A 25,522-nucleotide genomic window follows, 5' to 3' on the forward strand; every position below is an offset into this window, starting at 1 on the left:
ATTGTAGGAACGGAGGGAGTAGACACTTAGACGCCCCGTTTTCTGATTGCCCCCAGTCCCACAACTCAACTCCGGTCGCTATTCACACATAACATGTTGATGTAACCTTTTGGCAGATTGGACTTGTAGTGAACTACTCCCTCCGTCCCAAAATAAGTGTAGCCATAATTTTCAGCGTCCAACTTTGACCATTCGTCTTATTTGAAAAAATTTTGAAAAAAAAATAAAAACATAAGTCACGAGTAAAGTACTATTCATATTTTAGCATCTTATAACAACAAAATTGTTAATTATAAAAAAATTTCAAATAAGACAGACGATCAAAGTTGGACGCGGAAACTCATGGCTGCACTTATTTTGGGACGGAGGTAGTACTAATATAAATTTTGCAAACTTATAAACCCTAGATTGAAAGTTTATGGGCCTAAATAAATCATTTAAGGCCCTTTCGAACGTAGGAATCTTATAGGAATTCCACAGGAATTATAGTTCAATTCCTGAAAAAATCCTCCATTCCAAAAGAGGCCCTATACAAGTTGGGAAAATAGTACTAGAACGTTTTTTTTTTTCTTCCAGGTGTGAAATACACCCTGGCTGTGGTACATCACTGTACTGAAGCACAGTATACATGTGACAACTATATCTTCATAACAGGGAGAGGAATTCCCAGCAAAAACTTCTGCTGGGTCTAATCTATGCAGGTATCGGTGAATGGCATTTTACAAAGACTTTTGTAGAATTGACAGCTATACTTTGGCTACAAAGGTTTTGATGTAATTTTAGGCTACGGCTTCTGCCCAGAAAACATGATGAACGACCTCTGGACCTTGCTGCTGTAATTAACAAGACCGCAGGATTTGCACAAGTCTTCGAGCTCTCCTTCGGTGAAGTAATTGTAGCTGGTGTTAACTGGTCCAACAATCTGCAGTATATAAAGCAGCAATGTGAGTATGACTGCATAAGCTCATAGGGTTAGATAAGCAGAAAATAAGTAGAAAAAGTTACCTGTCTCAGTGGCCGCAACGCTTCAACAGAGAAGGGATTGTTCCTGGGAGAAGACAAGAAGGTTGTTGCTACAAAGACACCACCAGGCCTCAGGACTCGACTTATTTCAGCCACCTGATAATTAAACAGGAGCAGAAGAACAGAGATTCAGGTGAAAGCAGTTTAAAGTGATGACAGTTTTACAGAACAATTCATTATCATAAATCTGGAGACTCCAATACTGCTATACAGATCAAATTAGTCACCTTAATCATGAGAGCAAATTGGACAGATACTAACCGCATTCGAAGGGGAGGGCCAGCAGTGGATAGCAGCTCCAGCATGAATGGCATCAATTGAAGATGAAGCAAAAGGGAGTCTCGAAATATCTGCCCTTACAAGAGCAAGATTTCTGTGTAAGCATAAGAGGAAAACAGTTAGTTGTGCACCTGGCATGAACTAAATAAAGATTGGAGTATTTGTCTTAAAAAGCACCAGATGGAGAAAATAGAATTCTGTGTCAATTGCAGTTCATTTGGATGTTAATCACGTAATTTTTGTATTGCCTGGTAATTGATGCATAGATTAAATTAAACTACATAAACTAGTAGCTTCAAACAGACAGAGTGATGCTCTGCAAAATGCTTAATTGATAATATATTTATGTTAGAAGTGGTTAAGGTTATGTCTTGTTTCATTTGTGTGACATATGCTGTAATTTTTTGTACTCACACGAAAAGCAGAAAGGATATTAACGAAATTCAGAGACATGAAGAAGAGAGCTCACGTGTTTACAAGAGTATCATCTTGCTGAATAAATTCATAACACTGGCAAAGCATATTCTCGGAGAAGTCCAAAGCAATCACAGCTGAGTACGATCCAGATTTTGCAAATTTTCTTGTGAACAAGCCACTGCCACAGCTTACATCAAGAAGTACACCACCAGCAACTGATTGGAAATAATCTTGAGCCATTTGAAACTGATGAAACCAACAACAGATCAGAAAAACATACATAAGAAATGATTATGTTCTATAGTAAACACTTGGTGAATTAACATTGCTTCTTTACTTATTGAAACAGAAATATATTACACCACAGGTCATGTTGGCTAGACTTTGTTATTTAGTAACGCCGAGATATCAAACAACGAAGGGAATGTCCTAGAAATGAACCTCTTCGTCAAGTCCAGGGAATCCACTTCGATTGAAATTTTGACGCCACCCTCTTTCATAAAGAAATGAGACGAGTGGGCTCCTGAACAGCTCAGTTCTAGCTGGCTTCAATTCACTATATTCTTTTGTTCCAGAAGTGACAGTGAGATCCAAGAAGATATCTTTGCTGGTGAATGACTTGTTGCACTTTGAACATTTGAACCCAGACCTATAAATTGATGGCCTGGAGCATGCATAAAAGGAACATATCATAAATGCCAATCTAACAAAACATGCAAAACATAATGTAGAAATGAAATTGTACGTACAAGTTTATGCCCGATGGGCCTTTCCTTATCAATGGCTCATAGCAAACAGGGCATGCAAACACCTCGGCTTCTGAATTGTTACTCTGCGGTACTTTGTTTTCCTATTAAGTGTAAAACACAGAGACAATCAATTCTTCAGTTTTTTTTTTAATAATGGAATTCATTCCAGCCTTTGCTTCAAAGAAGCTACAGCCAAATTCTTTAGTTTCACACAGAACGAAAAAGGCTATCGTTATTGTCAGGTTGGAACTCCAAAAGTCCAAGATATAACACACAAACAGCAGGGCAGGGTCTAATGAGAAACATCAGACATTCAGACGCAATGTGATTATTGACAAGCCCATCTCTGCCCCAGCATACATGGGCACCTTGAATAAGCAGAAGTCAAAACCACCATGGTATATGTAGGTGCCCCGTTACTGCTAGTCATCATCAGCATGTACCCGAAACCCAATTTACCCAAGTGGTCACTAGTCTCAAGTCTCAAAAAACTTATAGGTCCATAAGTCCATGTAACTTCTCAGCTGATCATCCACAGATAATGTATCTTGTCAGTATTCTACGAAGCTTCTTTGCAGATATATGGCCTCCTATGCACTTGTAGCAAAGAAGAGATAGAAACAGCTAACCATTTACAGCAGAGGCAAGAAATCGCCTCAGTGCGCAAGAAAAAAAAAAGAATCGCTGCGAGATTTCCACTAGCTCCAGACCACCTAGTAGCTGACCTGCTGCCAGGTCCGCATAACGCCGAACACCTGTCAGGCAAAGGGGCGGCAACATCAAATGACTTAAAACTCACCGGCTCGACGGCGATCGCGGCGGCCTCGACAGCCACCCGGCGAGCGGGGAGGCGGCGGTGGCCGAGGAGGCGGAGCGGGGCTCGGGCCCGCGGGAGCTGGAGCGAGGCGCCGGAGGAGCAGGAGGCCGCGGCGGCTGCTCTGACCGCGAGCTCCATGGTCGGGCGCAGCGCACGCACGATTGATGATTTCACTTGCAACGTTGCACGGGAAAAAAGACGAGAGGCGACGCTTAGGTAAGTTCGGTGGGGGGGAATCCCGCGGTTGTGGCGGGAGAGCGTCGGCGTGGCGCGAGCCGCGGCCGTTCGCGCGGTGCCGGTGCCGGTGCGGTTTTTGCTCCGATGGGTCGCGGATTTTTCTTTTCCTTCTCGTATGGCCCTGTTTAAGTTTCCAAAATAAAAAATTTCACGCTGCAACATCGAACGTTTGAACAAATGCATAGAGGATTAAATATAGGAAAAAAATATATAAATTACGTGTAAATTGCAAGACGAATCTTTTAAATCTAATTGTGTCATGATTTGACAATGTGATGCCACAGTAAACATTTGCTAATGACCGAAATGATTAGGCTTAATAAATTCATCTCACGGTTTTCTAGCGGAATCTGTAATTTGTTTTGTTATTAGACTACATTTAATACTTCAAATATATGTCCGTATATCCGATGTGATAACCAAACCTAAAAATTTTCCCCAACTAAACAAGTCCTATTTACGTGACTCATTCGTGTGCCAGATGCCACATCTCAGGTCTCAACTCCAATTACCATGCGCTTACGATACCTGGCTAAGTTTACAGTGTAACATATGATTAGTGAAGTATTTTACTATTTTAAATTTTAATATAAATTGATGTATTTTAAAATGTTTTTTATATTTTTTAAAAAAACATGATGTCTGGTCGCTTGAGAAATGTGCATGCAAAAATGAGAGCTTTCTCTTCTATATGTCTGACAGAGAAACATCGTTGATTGCCCACGACGATGAGATCGAGCAATCGGAGCCTGAGTTCCAAACTTCCAATAGCATAGAAATGTCCAACCCCTTTCTGGATTCAGCCAGGGAGCATGTGTACAGATGTGAGTCCGTGGTTGGAAGAAAAATAATGAAACATGTGGTTCATATAGGTTTAGATCGATCGCTCGGAAATGTAACATTCTACTCCTGTCGTGTTCATCTTTGGATCTCTTATTTGCAAAGTTACAAGATTTGGGAAAGCTTTTCTCTGGCTAATTCAACTGGATATGGAGTTGAAGTTTTGATATGGGATCTCTCTTCGTTGTCTTGGTCCTCCTCTTATAGTTATAGCTAACATTGTATGGGGATAGAGAGTTGTTCAGATTCGTTGTACTAGATTGTGTCACATTTTTATTAGTACTGTAAGTTTATTTTGAAACGAAGATGATAAGTTTGTTGCAACGTATGGCAGTTGTTAATAGTTGAGGAAAATTTCGCAGGATTTATAACTTTACATGATTTTGCAAGAAAACTCTCATATTTATAACTGTCATGATACATTTGCTTTCGGAGATTTCGTTTATACACGTCATTAGAGCAGTCCCAACCCATAACATTAGACATGGTTTCTATAAACTCCACATCATAAAGAAACTAGTACTAGACACTACCTTCCAATGCAAACACCACTATTCCATACTTCAATTTAATGCTACTTATCTCACGTGATATCTTGGATGTTATGTAGAAACCATGTCTTATGTAAGACATGGTTTCCTGTTCTTTCCTCATTTATTCACTTGCCACATCATTTTTTTTTCTAGGTGATAACTTATTTAATGCTATAGACATTATCTTAGTAATTGAGTTAGGAATGCCCTTAATTAGGTGCAGCGTCTAGCGACATTGATCGAAAGCAATCCGGCAGCAGGCCAACTGCTTGCAGCCATCAACTTATCGTAATTATCGCCTGGCCGTTGATACTTTGCAGTCACTGTACTGCTAGTGCTACTCGTGAAATGGGCGAATGCCTTTTTCTCGTGAAAGGGAGATGCCTAATCGTATCGGTTACTGTGTGATAGTCTGACAACCATATGGCGTCCCATGAGAACAAGGATAAATCAGCTATAAACTTATCTTAAAAAAGATAAAAAATGCGTTAGCTCTCGTATAGTAAGAGTTAACTCTATACGTGTGTTTTAGGATAAATACATTGAATGCATAAGTAAGAGAAATAGTGAAGAGAAGAAAATTTAAAGGTAACTTAATCTATTATATATATATATATATATATATATATATATATATATATATATATAATCTCTAAGATAGACTGATAAGTGATAGTGAGTTCATCCGTTAAACTTGCTCTGAGAACTTACTTCCTGCGCAAAAAGGAAAAACAAATAAACTAGAATTTGTTATGACACATTAGAGTAAATGAATTTTTAAAAATATATATTTAGATTATTGTATTAGTTTACATCGCATCTAAATTTAGGTTAACTTTTTGCGACAAAAGGGTATTGTACGTTGCAAGTTGCGATACGTGACAAGTTAGCCCTCTGTTTTAGTGCAATTTACTGTGTGCCACATGCACCTGTGATTAGCCCACAGCTTCCAAGGGTTCGATCGGCAAATCGAGACTGAACCCAATCCTGTGATCCTGTCAGCAATTTTGTCTCATATTTTTTGGAGCTTAATGGTGCGACGTGACTCATGTCCTCATGGGTCAAGGAGAAAATCGTCAGGTTAAACAAATCGTTTGATTACGTGTATTTCTCGAATGGGCACTTTTGAGTGTTACATAATTAAGCTTTTGATGAGTGAGACAGTGAACCAGTGATGCTAGTTCTTTCCTGCGGGAGGAAGGGAAGGTATATATCTATCCATTCATATAGCATGCGTAGCTACGACATCATCCACCGTTCGTTTTGGCATCGAGATGTGGCGCAACTTATAGTAGCTTATCTCGCAGGAGAAAAGTGATTGATTGTGAATTTGATCTTTATCTCTCGCTTGTACTTCGTAGTAGATAATTCGGTCATGTAGCACTAGTGCACTATGACACTATCTTAGAGGGGTGTTTTGATTCACGGACCAAACTTTAGTCTATGTCACATTGAATGTTTGGACACTAATTTAGATTATTAAACATAAACTACTTACAAAACTAATTGCATAATAAATAAGAGCTAATCCACGAGACAAATGTTTTAAGTCTAATTAATCTATAATTAGATAATGTTTACTGTAGCATCACATAGACTAATCATGAATTAATTAGGCTCAATAGATCTATCTTGCGAATTAGTTCAGGGTTATAAAATAGATTTTATCATTAGTTTACGTTTAATACTTATAATTAATATCAAACACGGATTAACCCATCCAAACTCCCCCTTAGGCGTCAGGCTTTACTCCATCTGCGAATTAGTAGCATTATTATTTTCGTTAAGACTCTGCAGTCAGAGCTCTCATTTCATGGAGAGCTGACGGGATCATAACCTATTTGGTCGTTCTCAGAGGTATCTTCAATTGTTCATTTGGCCATTCATCGGTCCGATTATCAAAGATGCCTCCACGGCTGCACCCAAATAAAAATATCGGCTTTATTGTTTCCCTTATATTTATGCTTACATAAACCACCGTTTATTAGTAAGTTAAAATTAATTTAGTAAAATTAGTATATACATGTTATTAGCGATTATTGTAAAATAAACCATAATGAAAATCCACAAAATCAACTATAAAATTAAAATTTATAAAATTTAACATATAAGCATATAAACGAGCTCTATTGGATTACTCGTCAACAATGTTACAATCATGAACATATCGATCGAGAAATTTAATTACACAAAACACTACAAAGGGACTCGGTTTGCTTTTTTCCCTCTACCTAATCCAAAGACCATCCGTTGCAGCCATACAAATCCGGTGTGCTACGTGCGCTCGAAACAGCCTGCATCCCTGCATCGCGGGGACCAAAACCGACAGTAACCGCAGGACATTTCGCCCTATCCACTCCGATCCACTGCACCCCGCACCTCAGCGAGGCCACTTGACGAGCAAACAGCCAACAAAGCAGCAGCTGATTCCGATCCTTTCGTCCGAGCCGACCACTAGCTACCACTCGAGCTGGCGGCGGTCGCCGTCGCGAAAAGCAGACGTGGAGAGGCTATCCAGGCTTTTCCCCTTTGATCCCCTCGCCTTCTCGTCCGCCCGTGCTGCCGCCGCCCGCCGATATCTTCGGGCTAGTATCGGGTTCGCCTCGCGTTCATAAACGTTTTTCTAATCTCTTTTTTGCTTGCTTTTTTTTCGCCTTAACGCGGCCCGGACGGAGGGGGCTGCTTTCGGGGTGTCGCTTAGGATGAGGATCCTCTACGATCGAAGTCACGCGACTTTATTATTGATATATAATCCCGATAATTTTTAAGTTCACATGACAAAGTTACTGTGCATTTGTGCATTTGACTGAAAAGAATCTTAATCAGTCGGCTGTCGCGTTCTATGCGTATCTGTGGGTCTTTGGAGGAGCTGGACGAACGCACGCCATCGGCCGCCATGTGAGCTTTTTTTGCTCTTTCGGCTGTGTGGAATTCTTATCCGGTTTTGCATGGAGATATGGCGATGATTAGTTGGGGTATTATTATACTCCTACTTGGGGAAGGGGTCTTAATTAAGGTGGTACGGAGTCTAATACGTTTGACGCGACTGCGTAGCCCAGGAGGAGACCAAGATTGCAAACTGGTGTGACTGCCAATGGAAAAAAGAAGTTTACTTGTTTCGTTCAAAAAAAAATCAAAATCAACCTATATAAAAATGTGGCTCATCTTAGATTAATTTCTTTTGAAATGGAGAGAGTAATTAATAGCAGTTGGCTAGTACAATCTTCTCCACATCTTAGAAGTAGCCTGAATTTTCACAATCAGTTCACTGTATTTGCAGATTTGTAGAATCGTTAAGAGCACCCGCAACAGTTAAATAATGTGCTATCTATAAAACATGTACATCTCAGCAATAGACTAGATTAATAGTAAACCACTTCAATGGTATGTCTACATGGATAATAATGTGCTCTCTAATCCATTGCCTTGTTTTTTCTATAGACTATCTACAGATTAGTAGATAGCTTTACTCTCCCTCTTCATTTAATCTCTTCCAATTAGGAAAATATACTGACATAGATATATTATAGAGAGTCTATAGATAACCATTCTGGGTGCCCTAATAGTCCATCACATATGTGCTCATGCTAATCTGCAACAGCATAATGATCGTATCAGCCCTGACCTGTCATCCGCGACAGGCTGCCTGCACGACCGACCGTTATCATCAATCATCATTGATCCGTTGCTGGTCCCGCTGAGCCGTGGGCCCCACGTCGTCATCCGCAACCCGCCTACGCTAAGCAAAATCCCCAAACGGCCCCCACGTCTAACCGCACGCGTAACGGCGCTTCCCCCACCGCGTACTCCGTACTACCTCCGTCCCAAACCAAGTGTAGCTGTAGATATCCGTGCCTAACATTTGACCATCTGTCTTATTTAAAACATTTATAAAAAAATTAAAAATATTTAGTCACGCATAAAGTACTATTCATGTTTATCATTTAATAGCAACAAAAATATTAATCATAAAAAATTTTCAAATAAGACGAACGGTCAAATGTTAAACGTGAATAGTATAAAACTACACTTATTTTAGGACGGAGGAGTAGTAGCTAGCCGCCGTCACTTCCCCGTTCACGCCGTCAGAGGCCCGTCCCTATTTAGCCGCACCCTTCGTCTCTCCACCCAAACCAAAACCACCATCTCATCGTCGGAAAATTCATCTCAAAAAATCACCAGTGATCCCAATCCACTACTACGGCGAGAGCTAGCTCGATGGAGGCATCGCCGCCGACGTCGCCGTCGTCGCTAAGGCACAGACTGAGGACGACGGTGTGCTGCTGCTTCGGCTCGCCGGGGGACCGGCGGAGCGGGGAGAAGCTGAGGTGGAGGCGGCGGGTGGCCGCGGGGGAGTTCGGGTACGACCCGCTCAGCTACGCGCTCAACTTCGACGATGGCGACGGCGACGACGATGCCGCAGACGACGCCGCCGCGGCCTTCCGGTACAAGAACTTCTCCTCCCGGCTCCCGCCCTCGCCGGTGGCGGCGCCGGCGCGGCGGTCGACGGCCATCGCCATCTCATGAACTGTACCCCACCTGTCTCCTCCTCCACGCCCTAACTCTTCTTCACTATAGAGAGATTAAACTGTGTACTCATGATTAAAATACAGCATCAAAAATTGTGAGATTATTACTACACTATTAGCTTAGAGGAAATGTTCCCATGGTTTCGACACATGGTTTCCTATGTAATTCGATACATATCGAGATGTTTGTGAAAAATTGGTGATGTATCCCAGAATTGGGGCGATTTTAGTCTTGAAAAAAAATCTCTCCCTCCTTTTACCGCGGTAGTTTTGGACTCGTGAATCGGTGAATGACATGTGGGCCCGCGCGTGTGCGAGGCGAGTTTGGTGGCGCAGTAGGAGTGTACTCCCATTCCCGCGTGCGCATTGGTCTTTTTCGCCGGAGGATATGACGACGAAATTTGGGGATAGAGCCGGGGTTTGGATTTTTCTGCAAAATTTGGCGCCTTTGGAGAAAGGGGAAAAATTAAGGGGATTTATGAGAAAAAAAGAGAAAGAAATGGACGTTGCTGCGTTGCAGGCTGCGCAGCCAGTTGGTTGGACTTGGACCGGATGCGCGTGCTGGGTCAAACCGAGAAGGATTTGGTGGATCCGATGCGATGGGGAAGGCGAGGAGGCGAGTTGAGTGGAGGTAGCCGTTTGCCTCGCCGTCTTGCCCGTTGCAGATGCCAATATGCCATTGCCACCACACGGTCTGGTCCACACTTGCACTGTCCAGTCTACGAGTGCCACCCCTTTTGTAACGTGACTGTTGTGCGTGGATCAAGCTAGCGGACGCTTTTGGACGGTCAAATGCGCAGTACTCGCCACTCGAATTGGCGCGTGCACGTGTGCGCGAGCTGCTGCTGCTACATTGGACTAAGGTGGTTTTTGAAACTCATGTAGATGGAGATTAAGTATTTTACATAAAACGATATGCTATTAGCATAGAGTTAATTGAGTTTTAACTATTACAAACTTGAAACATATATTTATCTGATATTTTAGAGTAATTTTTATATAGAAAGTTTCACATGAAACGTGTCACGGATATCTAAATTTGTGTCCAACTTTTATTGGAGGAAAGAACAAGTCCTAACTATAGAAGTACCCGAAGTACCCGGTGCGGTCCGTGTGTAATTTGATCCCATCTAACTCGTCACAAGGTGTTTGCTTTGCTTCTTCAGCTCCACCGATCAATAAAAGATTGCATTCTGCATTTTGTCACGAGTATGACCAATGGATTTGTGGGTACGTAGACACTAGTTATATTTGAAAAGCTTCTGATATACTCCCTCCATTTCATAATGTAAGACTTTCTAGCATTGTCTATATTTATATAGATATTAATAAATCTAAACACTATATATATCTAGATTCATTAATATCTATATTAATATAAGCAACGCTAGAAAGTTTTACATTGTGAAATGGAGGAAGTAATATATAACTCCAGCTATCGGAAGCTTTCAACTGACAAAACATGATCTAACTAACATTGTTCATGTTCTGGAACAAAACAGGAAAGAAAAAACAGGCCGCCAGGGGCAGCCAAAAATAACTTTTTTTTAGATAATAGCCAAAAATAACTAGCACTACTACTTACAACTACTAGGAGAAAGAGGCAATAGTGATAGTTAATGTGGTAATGTAGTAGAAAAATTTTCTTTAAGAAAATATATGTTTCGAAGCATGAAACATATAATATATGTCAATAATTCGATTTTTAAGATGAAGAAAGAAAGTCCTAAAGCGCAATGCGTACTGTAACTTTTGATGTCGTATAGCCTTACGGGCCTAGTAGCGTCGCAAAGGAAAAAAGTCCAATTGACTCCCTTAAATATCGAGCGAATCTAATTTGTACCCTTAACCAGAAAACCAGATAAGATGATTCCCTGAACTATTAAAACGGGTGCAATTTAACTTACTGGGTGGTTTTGCAAGCGGTTTTGGCTGACGTGACAGTTACGTGGTGGTGTTGACCCGATTTTCGTCCCATGTGTCGTCGACGTGCCGCTTACGTGGAGAGCCCACAAGCACGGGAGAGAGAGAGAGGAGGGCTGACCGGCTGACTGGGCATGGGCGGGGTCGGTCAACGCCACGTGGGCAGCCACGGTGGCAAGACGAGAGGAGAGAAGGAGGGGGCGCCGGATCGGACGGCTCACGGCGGCGATCCGGGGGAAAGTGCTGGCACTGGAGGGTAGAGGAGAAGATGGGCAATCCATTCACCGGCTTGGATTGGGGAGAGGAGACACGATGGCGACCGGCGGCGGCGGCGAAGCTCGCCGGAGTGCCGACATGGCTGCGCGCAAGGAGCGATACGCGGCTCGCACGGTTGGTTTGGTCGAGCCACTCCACCACTGCGACGCACACGCGACGGCGTGAAGACCGAGAGTCACCGGCGACGGTAGCGCGGCGGAAGAAGCGGTGCGGTGAAAGGGGGGAAGAAGGCACGAGCGGCTAGGGCGGCGACTCGGGGCGGTCGCTAGGGACACGGGAAGGGCGACGGCGACGGGATTTGAGGGAGAAAGGCCGACGACGGCACACGACTGCGTGCAGCGGCGGCGGAAGGGGCAGCACGACCGAGCGGCGGCGCACGGCGGACGACGCCGAGGCGGCACGGTGTCGAGGCGAGTGCGCCTCTTTCTCCTCCGCCTCCACCCATGTCAGCTCCAGTGTCGACGCAGGCGTCGATGTGCTTGGGGGAGAGGCGGGTGCTGGAGCTGAAGCAGAGCGTGTCGCGGATGGTGAGGAGCGGGAAGAGGACGTCGCGCCGGGTGACGGGGGCGGTGGTTGGCGGTGGTGGCGGGGACGCCGTTGAGGAGGAGCAGGTCGGGAGGCGGGGAGGGGTGGAGGCGGCCGGTGAGGATCTCGAGAAGGGTGGACTTTGGCGGCGCCGCTGGGGTCGACGATGGCGAGGAGCTCGCTGGGGCGGGCGCGGCAGGAGACATTGCGGGTAATGTGGTGGGTGGTGGTGGGCTGAACCTGCTGCTGCTCATTCGAAGGGGGAAGAAAAAAAGGGGGAGAGAAAAGAGAGAGAAGGGAGAGGAAGGGAGGAGGAAGAAAGGAAGGAGAAAGGATTACATGTGGGCCCCACATGTCGGTGGGTCCCACAATATATTTTGTGTTTGAATGATATATGGGTCCCACGGATATTTTTTAAATTCTAATGCCACATAAGCGCCACACGTAATAAAAACCGGGTTAGCACCACCACGTCAAACCAGGTTAGCACCACCACATCAGTAAAAACCGCCCTCCAAAACCTCTGGAGTAGTGAAAATACACTCGTTTCTATAATTCGGGGAGTAGTTCTACCCGTTTTTTCAGTTAAGGCTCATGAATTAGATTCGGTGAACAGTTAAGGGAGTCTAAGTGGACTTTTTCCCGTCGCAAACCAGCAACAGCTTAAAAGGGCCACAGACACACGGCCTTTGATAGTGAGGCTCACTTCTAGAATCTGATTACCTGCACACGGAGCCCACTGATTCTCGCCTTCATGTCAGGATTGGGCCATTCAATGGGCCGAATTTATTGGGCCTACCAGCCTCACTACCAGGCTTGTAGACTTAGAACGGCCTATCGTGATCCAAGAACATTCATGGGCCTCTTTTCTCCCATAAAAAAACAGAAGACGACCAACTACTAGCCAAGTACGCAAGGCAAGCAAAGAGACAAGATTGAAGAAAAGGTTGCAGCAAATGTAGCCCTAGTAACCAAAAGCAAATTAGGTGCGGAAATGTCTGGTGTGGCAGGTATGGGAGGAGTACTGAGCCACTGGTCCAATTAAATACAGTCATGGTTGCAGCTAGAAACATCCGTATGTGTCACAGCTGCCTAACCACATCGGACGTACTTGGTCCTAAAATAACACCATTTTTCTTCTCTGATTTGTTCTAAAGTAAATTTATTTTTAAATAATTATTATATTGAAGTTTGTGGCAGTATGAAACAAGTACATTAAAAGTAGAAAAAATAAGTAATATCTACACTGGAATTTGATAAAAAAAAGTTATTTTAGTTATTTTTTTATTGATACTTGTGCTATGATGGATAATGAATTTACTGAAGTTTCGCTCCTGTGCTCGCCATGTCGACCAAGCGAAATGTACGAACCCTAACATGACGTTTTCTTTGGACCTGTTCAATTTGTTGCAAAAAAAAAAAAAACTTACTAAATTTTGGCATTACCAAAATTTTAACATAGTTTGCCAAAATTTCTTATATAGTTACTAAAATTTGGCAGCAAACTAAATGTAGTCACTTTTTTAGCAACTTTATTAAAATTTGATAAGGTTGAAAATGGAATCAAAGTGAACATGCCCCTTTCTTTTCTGGCTTGCCACGTGACATCAATCTCCCCTCCCATTGACCTCACGTGCGATGCATACATTGCTGCTTGTTTGAGGCGACAGATTGAGAGGAGTATCCAATCTTCAGCTAAAAAGCCTTTGCCAAATGTGATTGCATCCTGTGTTCTTAAACTGTTGCCTGATTCCTTCTGCCCATGCAAATACTAATCAAATGTGCAATCCATCCTGAATAATACATACAGTAACAAAGTACTAGTACTGCCACTGGATGATCTCCACGATCTAAGACTAGATCCAAACAAAACCTGAATGGACAAGTGACCAAACAAAATGCACAGCATCCATCCATCACTTTTCCCCGGTCAAAGATCCATGTGAGAAGAGCGGAGAAACCCACGGAGAAGATAACAAAAAGAGAGAGAGGAAATCGCAGCTGAAAGAACGGAATGCCGACATGGGAGCGGTGGATAGTACAGTGGTACATAGGTGAGGTGATTTAGGGGGTGTTTAGATCAGGTGTAAAAGTTTTAACGTGTCATATTAGATATTATATAGCGTATCGTATGGGGTGTTCGGACACTAATAAAAAAACTAATTCTATATAATCCGTCAGTAAACCGCGAGACGAATTTATTAAGTCTAATTAATCTGTCATTAGCAAATGTTTACTGTAGCACCATATTGTCAAATGATGGAGCAATTAGGTTTAAAAGATCCGTCTCGCAAATTAGTCGCAATATGTGCAATTATTTTTTTAGCCTATAATTAATACTTCATGCAGGTGTTTAAATGTTCGATGTGACAGGGTGAAAAAATTTAGAGTGGGATCTAAACATGGCCTTAGAACGAGTACAATAACAGACTACAAGTTAGCTATAAATACAAGTGAATGTGATAAGAGCGAGTACAATAACAGGGCCTTAGAGAAGAGTAAGAAGGAAATTAGGTTACAAATTTGTAGCTAACTGCAACATGGATTTCAAAATGTTTTATGTGTATAAAAAGGTGGGACTATATATTAATAGTGTAATATATATTTATATGTAACTATTATATATTATATGAATCAACTATTAACTTGGCTATAGATGATTTGAAGTTAGAGCAGGTACAATAGCAGGCTATAAGCCAACTATAAACATATTTTAAAGAGATAAAGGAAGAGAGAAAAGCAGCAATTTACATATCTGTAGCCATCTGTAGCACGGGCTGCAAGACGTAATGTGCGTATGACAGGTGGGACTAGATATTAATAGTATAATAAGCAACTATTGCATGAATTAACTATTATATTGTCTATAAATGATTTAGAGTTAGTAGTGGGCTATACTATTAAACTTGCTACGAGTAGTCCACTGTACTAATACTTGCTCTTATACGCATAGAATAAGAGGCGCGCCACGCGAGTAGTACGCGACCCGACGCGGTGGTGGTGGCGAGGTGGTGACGCGCCGCGAGGCGAGACGGGGGGAAGAAGTGGTGGGCGACGCGACGCGACGCGAGTTCCGGGGCGCGCGCGACTACCGGCAAAACCTGTCAAGAAGCAGAAGGCCGCGCGACTGCAAGAGGGTGCAAGCCACCTGGGTGTCCGGCTAGCTGGATTCCTGGGCATGTGGCCCATGTGGCCTCTCTCTCCCTCTCGCTTCCAACTGGATTAAACACCTGAATTTCTCGCGGTTATTCCCTCCGTCTCACAATAATAAAATCATTTTCTCCTCTTGTTTATTTAAAATAAATTTATTTTTAAGAATTATTTTAAAACACAATCAAAATACACACTCATAATACACGCACACTTATTACATCGGAGTTGATGAAAATAGATGATACTCCCTCGGTTCCATTTTAATTGACGTTTTGGACAATGACACGGTCTACAAGATACATCTTTGATCTTATTTTTCTATTATAATATATATAATAAATAAATGCATGTTTTATTTTATTATAGTACTTTAAAAGACAAATCTATATATGTTGTTCTAGTTCCTTCAAACTAAATATTTTTAAAGTTATTGATGGTCAAATTTATAAAAGTTTGACCTCAACCTTCTCCAAAACATCAATTAATATGGAACCGGAGGAAGTAAATAATATATGGCTGAGTAGTAGGACCCATCCCACATGATATTGTAAAAGAATGCAACATTTAATAGAAATGCGGGACATTTGTAAATTGGGTACAATATGATCAATTGTAATGCATGACTTGCCTTGTTCTCGCACTGATGAGACCACAACAACGTCTTCGAGAAACCGCAGAGCGACGAAACGGCCGAGATCTACGCGACAAACAAAGCACACAAGCAAAACATGCTATAAGACTACTAAAACAGGAAACAAAACTATTTTTAATGGATTCTACTATGCATTTTTATGAATTTACTGAGACTTGAATGGACTTAAACGGAGCTCGGATGAATTAGATATGAATTTTAAAAGATTAAATGTGTTTTTACTATAAAAGAAAAGGCCTTAATGGATTTTATTGCGCAATAAAGGTCCCTGCTGACATCATCGAAGGGGGTGGGGCGGCGCCGACAAGCGGGACCCACGGGTCAGTGACTCAATGGGAGAGCGAGAGAGGGGGTGGCTGGCAGGCGGACCCCACCGGCAGCGGCTCCAAAGGGGGGGTGGCGTCTGCCGGGCTCGGCTTGGCTCCAAGCCGGCTGGCCATGGAGGGGCGGCGGCACGCGCGGAGCTGGCGGCGGCAAGCGACCACCGACGGCGGCGACCGGCGACGCGGCGGCGCGACGGCGAAGCGCCGGACAGCGACGGCGGCGCGGCTCGGCGCTAGGAGGGAAAGGAAGGGGAAAAACGGGGGAGGGGTGCCTCACCGGGGTTCGGCCGGCGCAGGAGGAGGCGACGACGAACGGCAACGGCGAGTGACCGGAGGGCGACGGCGAACGGCGGCCGAGCTCCGGGACACCCTAAGAGAGGAAAAGAGAGAGGTTAGAGGGAGAGAGGGAGTCCACGGCGAGCGGAAACCTTGGACGAAGGCGGCGGTAGTGGTGGTGCTCACCGGCGCGAGGTGGACGGCGATCTCCGGCGACGGATTGCAACGGATGAGGGGTGGACGAGGCGGACCTCGGCCGCGCGAACCCGACGACAGCGGCGGTGTGGTGCGGCGGCGCCCTAGCGGCTGCTAGAGGCGGCCGGAGCAGTGGAGATGGCGGCGGCGGGTGGGCGCACGGTGAGGGCGCGGTGGAGAGCTCGGGAGCGGCCGATGGAAAAAGGAAAAATGAGAAGGAGAATGCGAGGATGGTTTATATGGGCTCGGGAGGGGCGGACGAGGCCGGGAGGCGGCCAGATTTCTCACCGACGTGGGGGAGTGGGGAGAGAGAGCTGGGGGGGATTCAAAATTTGAATCCGCCCCTTGTGGGCGCGCGGCGCGGGCGGAAAGGCGAGGGCGGCGTCGCGACGACGTGGGGAGGGGCGTGGGGCACGGAGTGGGCGCAGGAGGAGCGGGGAAAGCGGCGGTGGCGCGGCGGTTTCGGCGGTGGTTGCCACCGTCGGCTGGAGGTGGAAGAAGGGGCCGACAGGTGGGCCCCACCTGTCGGTGACCCGGAGAGAGGAGGGAGGGAGTGGGCCGGCCCAGCAAGGAGGAAGGGCGCGGGAGGAAGTGGGCCGACAGCCCAATAAGAGGAAGAAAAAAAGGAAGGGAAAAGGAAGAAAAAGAAGAGAAAAGGAAAAAGGGGATTTTCTAGGGATTTAAATATTGCTTGTGCTCGATTTTAATTGGTTAAAATTATTTCTAGAGCTCTGAAAATTCCACTAAAAATCTTGTTAGCATATTTCGACATGTAGAACTCAAGAAAAATTCCACATACCGATTCCGATTATTATTTGCATTTATTAATTTAGGGATTTATCTCTAGGTTAAATTAAATAATTTCTTTGGACGATTTATTTTATGAATTTTAAAGCAAAGAGGGGAACTTCAGGGCGTGACAGTATTCTAGTATTCTGGTTTTGTATTAGTATGTATGAGATGCGTGAAAAATAAACTTATTTTGAGACGAAGATAGTATGTTATTATAATGGGCATGCATCGTAAGCTCTTAAGCATTTGTTCCAAAATAGAATAAGTTATCCTAAATATACTAATCTAATACTAGTACTTATAAAAGGTGATTTTTACCGCTAAAATACTCATATTATCCTAAATATAATAACCTACTACCAGTTATGAATTCACGGTTATATCATTATTTTGTTCGATGTATGGGGTGTGTCAAGCACTTTGACGATGGGTTGACGATGGCTGCAGGCAACATCCAACCCTTTTCTTCCTTATCCCTTGCACCAAATAAAAACTAGGATCATCCCACCCATGAATCAAACTAGGGAGTGGTCTCGCCCCCTGCATCCCACCCACCTTCTCCGAGAACCAAACACCACCTGCACTAGCTACTGCTAGTCCTATCGTCCTGCTACGGAGAGGAGGCTAACACTGTGAGTCTGTCTGTGATCCTGTGACTGAGCTTGAGGAGATCTGTGCCCTCTTGCTTCGCCACAGGCTGGGGATTTGGGGCCATGTGCTTTGGGAGTGAACCAGTAATCTTCTTTACTACTACTAATCTTCTTTATTAGTAGGTTACGTGTCACGCCCGGAATTTCTATCCAAAATTCCAAACGCTTACATGTGCGCGAACCCTCGTCCAGGAATCAGCCGAGGCACACAATAACAAATTGATAATAGAGTACAATTATTACTCTAATTAATAAGCGAATAAAATGTCATTACAGAGGTAGATAGTTCCTCTCAATCAATAAAGATCTAAGCAGCGGAAAATAAGATAAACGGCGCAGACGATTCCACTCCACAGGCAGCTTGACCAGGGCTACACCTAATCCTCCACACCATCAGCATCACTGTAGAACTCCTCCTCTGATGAATGATTGCAAGGTGAGTATATGACATACTCAGCAAGCCACGCAGCAAATATGCAAGTGCACAGGATAACAAAGGATGGCATAATAGGGTTTCATTTGCATAAACAGCATTTAATAAACATTTCAGAATTTAGTAAAACAGTTGAGTAATAATTAAACAATATTATTCCAACGCTATACAACGTACCCTGTTGCATAGGCCCAACCATTCTGAACAACCAATCCCGGCTGCACAGTTCTATCTCCAAACCAGGAATATACCATTCCAAACCAGGAGCTAATCAAATTATTACCAGTCATAGTATCTTTTATTATGATGAGAGGTATGAGACTAATCACGAAAGACATTGTTAAACCCGCCCATAACCGCGGGCACGGCTATTCGAATAGTTTTACTCTGACCAGAGGTGTACCACTGTACCCACAAGACACAGCCCCACGACATGTCACCATGCGCCTTGATACCACCACGGTACCTCAGAAAGGAGCTGTGACAGTACCCCTCGCACAACACAATCCACCACAGCGCACCGTTCCTGGATCATAATCACCCCCTTATAAACAAGGCATGGAGTCCCCAGCGACCCCCGTGGGCTTATCTCCGCCACTTCTCAGTCTGGTGCCCCGCAATGAACTATGCTATACAAAAGGTAAAGCCGTTGCCCATGCTGGCTTGTGGTTGGCACGGTTAATGTTTCACAACCGAAACTCGTGAACCGGTCCTTAATTGTCATGAGCACGACCATCAAAACCATGTGCTCACAACCCACCATTAACAGGTTTTAGTTGGCAAATTAATTAATTAACCAATCATGATTAACCATCATGAGTTATCATTAAGCCATCATTAAATAATAGGGAGTCATAAGTTATCCCAATAGTGTGCTAATGTTTCTAAGCATGGCTAAGCAATCACATCTAATATCTAGCTGAACCAATATATAAAGCTCAACTAGTCAATTTATAAGAACCCAAGGTATCAAGGAATAAAGTAATCAAGAACAAAAGGGCTATAACAAACAATAGGTTAATTCCACCCAATGACATTCGAAAATAAATGCAATAGTTGAATAGAAACAATAGCTTTAAACGGGATCAACATGTTCAAAGGGTTATTTGGGATCTGTGTGACTTGCCTTGCTGGCCTTGGAACTCTTCAAATTCTTCTCCTGCGAAAACGGACTCTCCGGAAACGTCGGAATCTAAACAGAAAAGAGCAAAACACCAAAACAGCACATAAACAAGCATGAACAGTACATGTGGATATTTTTAACATGTAGATCTCAATTTTAGAAAAATTTAGAGACTTGAACCAACTAAATCCGAGCTAAGATGAATTAGTTATGAATTTTTAAAGATTAAATCGGATTAAAACACTTATATGGATTTTAATTGAATTATGACGCAATAATGAATTATTTTTGAAAAGGAAAAGAGGATTTATTGCGTCAGCGGCTAGGGTTAGCGGTGGACCGGGTGCACGACGACGGTTCACAAGATTGGACGGCCGAGATCGATCCATCCAAAACGAACGGCCGAGATCGACCGGTCCACGGCCGGACCACGGCGGACGGCATCAATGACGTCGGCGATGACGTCATCTCCGGCGGCGACCGAACCGCGCGAGCTCGCCGGCGAACGACGGCGTGGCGGCGCGAACGGAGAGCACCTACGGGTAGCGGACGGCACGGCGAACTCACCGACGACCAAAGCGACGGCGGACGATGACCGGACGACGTCGGCGACGAGGAAGAAACGGCGGCGACCTCCGGCTTGACGACGGCGACGATGTTCCGGCGGTCGACAGCGACGGCGAAGGGGCGGACGAGGACGGCGACGCGACGGCGACCACGACGGCGGCCTTCCCGAGCGACGGCGACGACTGGAGCGACGGCGGCGCACGGCTGGAGCGGCGGCGACGACGGCGGCGCGAGGACTCACGGCGCTAGGGCTCTACGGACGACGAGAGGCGAAGGCGAGGGTGGCGACGGGTAGCGGAGACACCGGGGATCCTTTTATAGGGGCGAGAACACGGCGGCGAAGGCCCACGGTGGCCGGCGACGAGAAGGAAAGTCTAGGGTTCGGAGGAGAGAGACCGATCCGATTCGAGATCGAATCCTCCGCTTTCCAAACGATTTTAGCCGAAGTTCCAAAAGGGAAAAGGTAGAGGAGATCGAGAAGATCATTTCCCCTCTATTGATTTCACCGGAAACGGAAAGGATCGGCCGGATTTGGAAAGAGACGGCGGCGGCGCGGCGCTAGGGTTTCGGGCGGCGGCGGCGCGAGGAAGACGACGACCCTGACAGGCGGGCCCCACCTGTCAGCGGGCGGACGCGCGCGCGAGCGACAGCTGCGGCTGCGGACTGGGCCGACTTGGGCCGAGGAGGAGAGAGAGAAGGTTTTGGGCCGACTTTCGGCCCAAAGCCAAAAGAGACTTTTAAAAACCTTTTTCCATTTAAATTATTCATGAAATGCAATTCCATTTATTAAAAATACTTCCTTAGCTCAAATAAATCCCAGAAAAATCTAGGAATTATAGAATTAAGCAAAATATTTAATAAAATTTTATCTAGCCCCATTTTATATTGGAATTTATTATTTAAAATTAGATCTTCTCTTCTAGGCTTTTAAAATCAATTCTAATAATTCCAATTAAACAACAATTTATATATTTGAAATTTTTAGGGTGTGACATTATGCGTGAAAGATGTTTTTTCCCCTAGATTAACACGATCTTTTACGACGACATACCCACTGAAAACAATTGAGGGTGTAAATTCAGACGACCGAAAGTGGTAAATGGGATAACAGAAGAATCGAAGAGCACAGAAAACACGTACATCACGGAAGGACCTAATCAATAATTAGAAGGGATGAGGCTTCGAAACCAGGTCGTCTAGCCCACCACCTTGTGGAGCTAGCCGGAAGACCCATGGACGTTTCTCGAAGAATCGAAGAGCACACTGAGATCCCTTTTAAATAATGGAATGGTGAAAAACACAGAAAAATGAAAAAAAAATTATAGGATTTTAATAAAAGTACTTGTGTAACATAAAATATCTTAAAACACGAAAATAATCATTTAGACAGACAATAGAAGAAACATAAAAATTTGTATGAGAGGAGAGATAGAGTTAGAGAAACTCTTTAGAGGTTAGAGCTAGCTCTTACTAACTTAGGAACTTATGTCATGCACATAAGCTTTCGTATGCATACCGTTCAAACTAACTAACAAATATTACCGAAATAGTAAAGAAAAAGTGAACATGTACTTCAAATCATGTTATGTCTATGTATAAAGTCTCGCCTTCAAATTTATACATAGAGAGATAAAAAATAAAATTCTAATAGATTTATACTATTACAACTGTAAATTTTGAGGTGCTACTAAAATATAATGAATTTAAAGTTAAAACTTTACATACATGTAGGTAAAATATTATTGGAATTTTTTGTCTAAAAGTTTTGGTGATATTTGTTACTGATATGCACGATACACTCTACATAGGATATGTTTTCTACTGATTTTTTTTCTAAGATATACATGCATTAAGCCATTTCTAAAGAATTTTCTGTTTCGAAATGTAGAAAGCTCCAATCCTCTGTTTCGAAATGTCAAATAATTTGTTTTATGTACGATTGGAATCCTACAAAGGATGCCTCTTCGGAAGCCGTTTTGCTGCGTGACAGGATCAAGGTGTGTTTGCTGGCAGGTGGTCAGGCAGCTCAACACTGTTACCATTTTGACTGTCACTTAACTGGACCTGGATTCCAATAAAGTGCAGGGTACAAGGAATCTTAAGCAAAACAGTGTGTGACAGTGAGGCTGGCTGGTGGTGACTATGCTCCCTCCTGGTCACCGCAAATCCCAGGCTATGTGACAAGAAGAATACGCAGAAACAGCTTGCCGTGTGCGTCGGAGACGAGTAAAAAAAAAAAAAAGAAGTACAGGGTGCATCCAAAACTGAATGCATCAAGACGCTTAGGTATAGTATTTCTTTTCTTTTCATCAGCATTCGTCTCCAATTAGCTTAAAGTCTTAAACCATGCTAAAATAATCACGGTTTAAGGATGAACTTTTCCCCGGGATCAGATCATCAACTAATTTGGACACCCTCTTGCCTTTGATTAAGGGTTCAACGTGGGGACGAAATCCTCGCTTCACTCTTTCACAATCACATCCCTCTTTATTCCATGCACGACAGCAAACTAGTATCTCATAAAGCTAAAATATCTCACTTGCGAGGTGGTTTAATTATTCAGTAATCAAAAGTGTGCGTGTTTTTTTTCTTGGCCCATACCTAGAACATGGAAATTATTGTCCTCTTTGAAATAGATGTCAGATCACAGTTCACGACATGTAAGATGACCGGTCTGCATTGTTTGACCACTCGTCTTATTCAAAAAATTTGTGCTAATATAAAATACGAAAAGTTATATTTAAAGTACTTTGGATAATAAAGTAAGTAAAAAAATAATAATTCTAAAAATTTTTAAATAAGACGAGTGGTCAAGCAATGCAAAAAAACTTAAAATCCCTTATATTATGGGACGGAGGGAGTAGATTACTTGGAATCACCCGGTGACAATCTTCCCTGTACGTAGAATGACCTTACCTTACGTTAAGTTACAAGATTCATTTCTAATTAATCGAGATATGTATGCAAACAACTCTAAAACAAAGGAGATTCCATCGGAGCTTAACTCAATCATCTTGTTATAAACTATGGATAGATTAAAATGACCAGCATGGGATTTATAGTACAGCAACCCGGGCAATTGTTCAGGTTCTTTGGAAAACCTACGGTACAATTTTATTGAAATCATGGAGATTCAAAATAGAATTTTCATATTAAATCATCACCATAGTTAGATTTATTTGAACTCTAAAATTTTACTGCCTCCGTCATTTTCAGCTGATTTTTTTCGTATTACATGTTAATCAAAGGAAATTCATGACAAATACTATAGATAACCGCTTATTCCTCAAATTTCTCCTACTACTCTCATTCATCTGTCCACATAGTAGATAGCTACTGTACTCTGTCCTACATCTAACTGCAGCTTGCTCAAATTTCTCCTACTACCACTCACCCATCTCTCCACATAGATAGCAGGTACTGTATTTGAGTATTGGCTACTAGGTGGTGGTTAAAGATGATCAATGCTGATGATTACACCACCTGTGAGGAAGCTGGCAAAGGACTTGATAAAGTGGAGTATCCTCTTGCCCAATGGAGATGTTGGGGCGGACACCAACACCCCTGATTGGGGACACGAGCTCCGGAGGCCCCACGCTGTGCCACCCATGGCGACGTCCTTCTCCCATCTTCTTCCATTTTGTTTAACACTCGCTTTGCCGTCCTAGTTGGACAGTTTCTTAGGTTTCATCCTTCTTCTGTCGGGACCAGCAAGATTAATCCACCATCATGCTTGGAACTGCCTTTTTTTCACATAAAAAAAACACTTAGTTTTAGCATATAAAAGAAATACCTATAAGAGCGAAGACGCGGTCATTTTTATAATGAACTTATAAGTATTTCATGTTCGTTTTCCTTTTTCATTTTAGTCGCAAAATGCATAAATGTTAGTAAGAAATAGTTCCACTTCTATGGAAAGCTTGGAGAATCATGTGTTCTATGGATGAAAAGAGGATGGCATACTCTCCTAGGATGCTACTTCTGCAGGAGGATGATGCTAAAGGCTAAAGCAAAGCACTCCCCCTTCTGTCATGGTACTAGGAGGGATCAGGTGCTCCAATTACAACCTAAAGCATCCTATTAATGAACTGAACTACTTTAAGATTCTGCTGGGGTGCATTCCTGTAGGCCCAGTTGTCCTTTTAATGAGGGGGTGCCAGTAAATGTATGCCACCTAAGGTCAGGTCAAGGCTCTTCAATTTTGTTCTTGTGTGACTGGAGTAGATCTGTGGTTTTTGTTATAGACAGGCAGCCACCACTATGGCTGAGTAAAATAATACCTGTATGCCAGTAAAAAACAATAATATATGTATAATCATGTATAGTTCCTCTCTTTGTGTTTTTAGCAACACCACTCTGATTTTCTAGAGTTTTTAACTTTCAACCTTGGTAAATGTTGGGTGTAGTGGTGCCAAACTATTAAGTAGTGGCTTTGTGTGTAAGAATGCATGGGACTGTGTTTGAGCAAATGCATAAGCAATGCAAGAATCTGATAATACTACCAGCATGGAAGTGGTGATGGGTTGTCCATGCACTCCACTGAAATATATTGTGGAAAAGGAAACAATAAAAATGTACAAGTTGGAAACACATTGAGACAAGCAAAGTTGCCTAAAAGGAAGACTTATAAGTTGTTATCAATTTTATCTTTACATGACGATGCTAAATACTCTGGCCATAATAGGTTTAGATAGACGCATTCATGATTATGATGGACTTCTTCCCTCAAGGGTACAGTTTTTTTCCCCCAAATAAATAGATCAAATATCACATGCAATTCAACAAGTTATTTGAAATTGAGTTATATTCACCATACAACTCTATGTCTATTTATAAATATACAACTGTTGTCCATATGTATTTGCAGTAAGCTAGGCCATTAAAATTTCATCCCACCAAAATAGATGGTGTACTTTTTTTTCTTATATGACAAACACAATAATTTCAAGACTTCAAAAGAGGCGACGAAGTGGCTCATCTTAGGTCTCTCTTTATGGTAGTAAAAATATTTTTCTTACCCATGAATGCCTAATTGTCTGTCACTGATCTTAAATATTAATGAAGAATAGATTCAAATCATTAGCATGTAAAAACCAACCGAAAGTATAGAATACACAGATCATGATGCTATATCTTTCGATATTCCCGAGAAGAGCTATTATCTCACAACAATCTTGTTGACGTCAGGTATCTTTGACGCTCATATCATG

The 25,522-nt window shown here is 43.1% G+C and overlaps 2 protein-coding genes and 1 long non-coding RNA gene across 3 annotated transcripts; 1 reads left to right on the forward strand and 2 right to left on the reverse strand.

Moving 5' to 3' along the window:
• Positions 1 to 415: 415 nt before the first annotated feature.
• Positions 416 to 3,585, reverse strand: LOC127775690 (uncharacterized methyltransferase At2g41040, chloroplastic-like). The gene is made up of 7 exons (XM_052301975.1): positions 3,268 to 3,585; positions 2,469 to 2,569; positions 2,161 to 2,383; positions 1,772 to 1,965; positions 1,285 to 1,396; positions 1,006 to 1,119; positions 416 to 922 (listed from the first exon to the last, which is right to left on the reverse strand). Exons 1-7 carry the CDS (start codon positions 3,421 to 3,423, stop codon positions 785 to 787), a joined length of 1,038 nt encoding a protein of 345 aa, XP_052157935.1. The 5' UTR covers positions 3,424 to 3,585; the 3' UTR covers positions 416 to 784.
• Positions 3,586 to 9,035: 5,450 nt separating this feature from the next.
• LOC127778106 (uncharacterized) lies at positions 9,036 to 9,703 on the forward strand. Its single transcript, XM_052304764.1, has one exon. The coding sequence runs from the start codon at positions 9,114 to 9,116 to the stop codon at positions 9,420 to 9,422; it is 309 nt and encodes a 102-aa protein (XP_052160724.1). The 5' UTR covers positions 9,036 to 9,113; the 3' UTR covers positions 9,423 to 9,703.
• Positions 9,704 to 12,986: 3,283 nt separating this feature from the next.
• Positions 12,987 to 17,157, reverse strand: LOC127778107 (uncharacterized). The gene is made up of 3 exons (XR_008018405.1): positions 16,739 to 17,157; positions 16,554 to 16,646; positions 12,987 to 15,998 (listed from the first exon to the last, which is right to left on the reverse strand). It is a non-coding gene; the product is annotated as an uncharacterized LOC127778107 (long non-coding RNA).
• Positions 17,158 to 25,522: the final 8,365 nt, after the last annotated feature.

The sequence above is a fragment of the Oryza glaberrima genome, chromosome 6, assembly GCF_000147395.1.
Source record: "Oryza glaberrima chromosome 6, OglaRS2, whole genome shotgun sequence".
In the NCBI taxonomy this organism is placed as follows: domain Eukaryota; kingdom Viridiplantae; phylum Streptophyta; class Magnoliopsida; order Poales; family Poaceae; genus Oryza; species Oryza glaberrima.

Excerpts from the sequence above, each read along its gene's own strand:
- LOC127775690 (XM_052301975.1), bottom strand. The coding sequence starts at position 3,423 with ATGGAGCTCGCGGTCAGAGCAGCCGCCGCGGCCTCCTGCTCCTCCGGC. Across the intron at positions 2,384-2,468 it reads GGCCCATCGGGCATAAACTT|GCCATCAATTTATAGGTCTG; the intron begins GTACGTACAATT and ends TGCATGCTCCAG. Across the intron at positions 1,120-1,284 it reads GGCCCTCCCCTTCGAATGCG|GTGGCTGAAATAAGTCGAGT; the intron begins GTTAGTATCTGT and ends TTTAATTATCAG.
- LOC127778106 (XM_052304764.1), top strand. The coding sequence starts at position 9,114 with ATGGAGGCATCGCCGCCGACGTCGCCGTCGTCGCTAAGGCACAGACTG.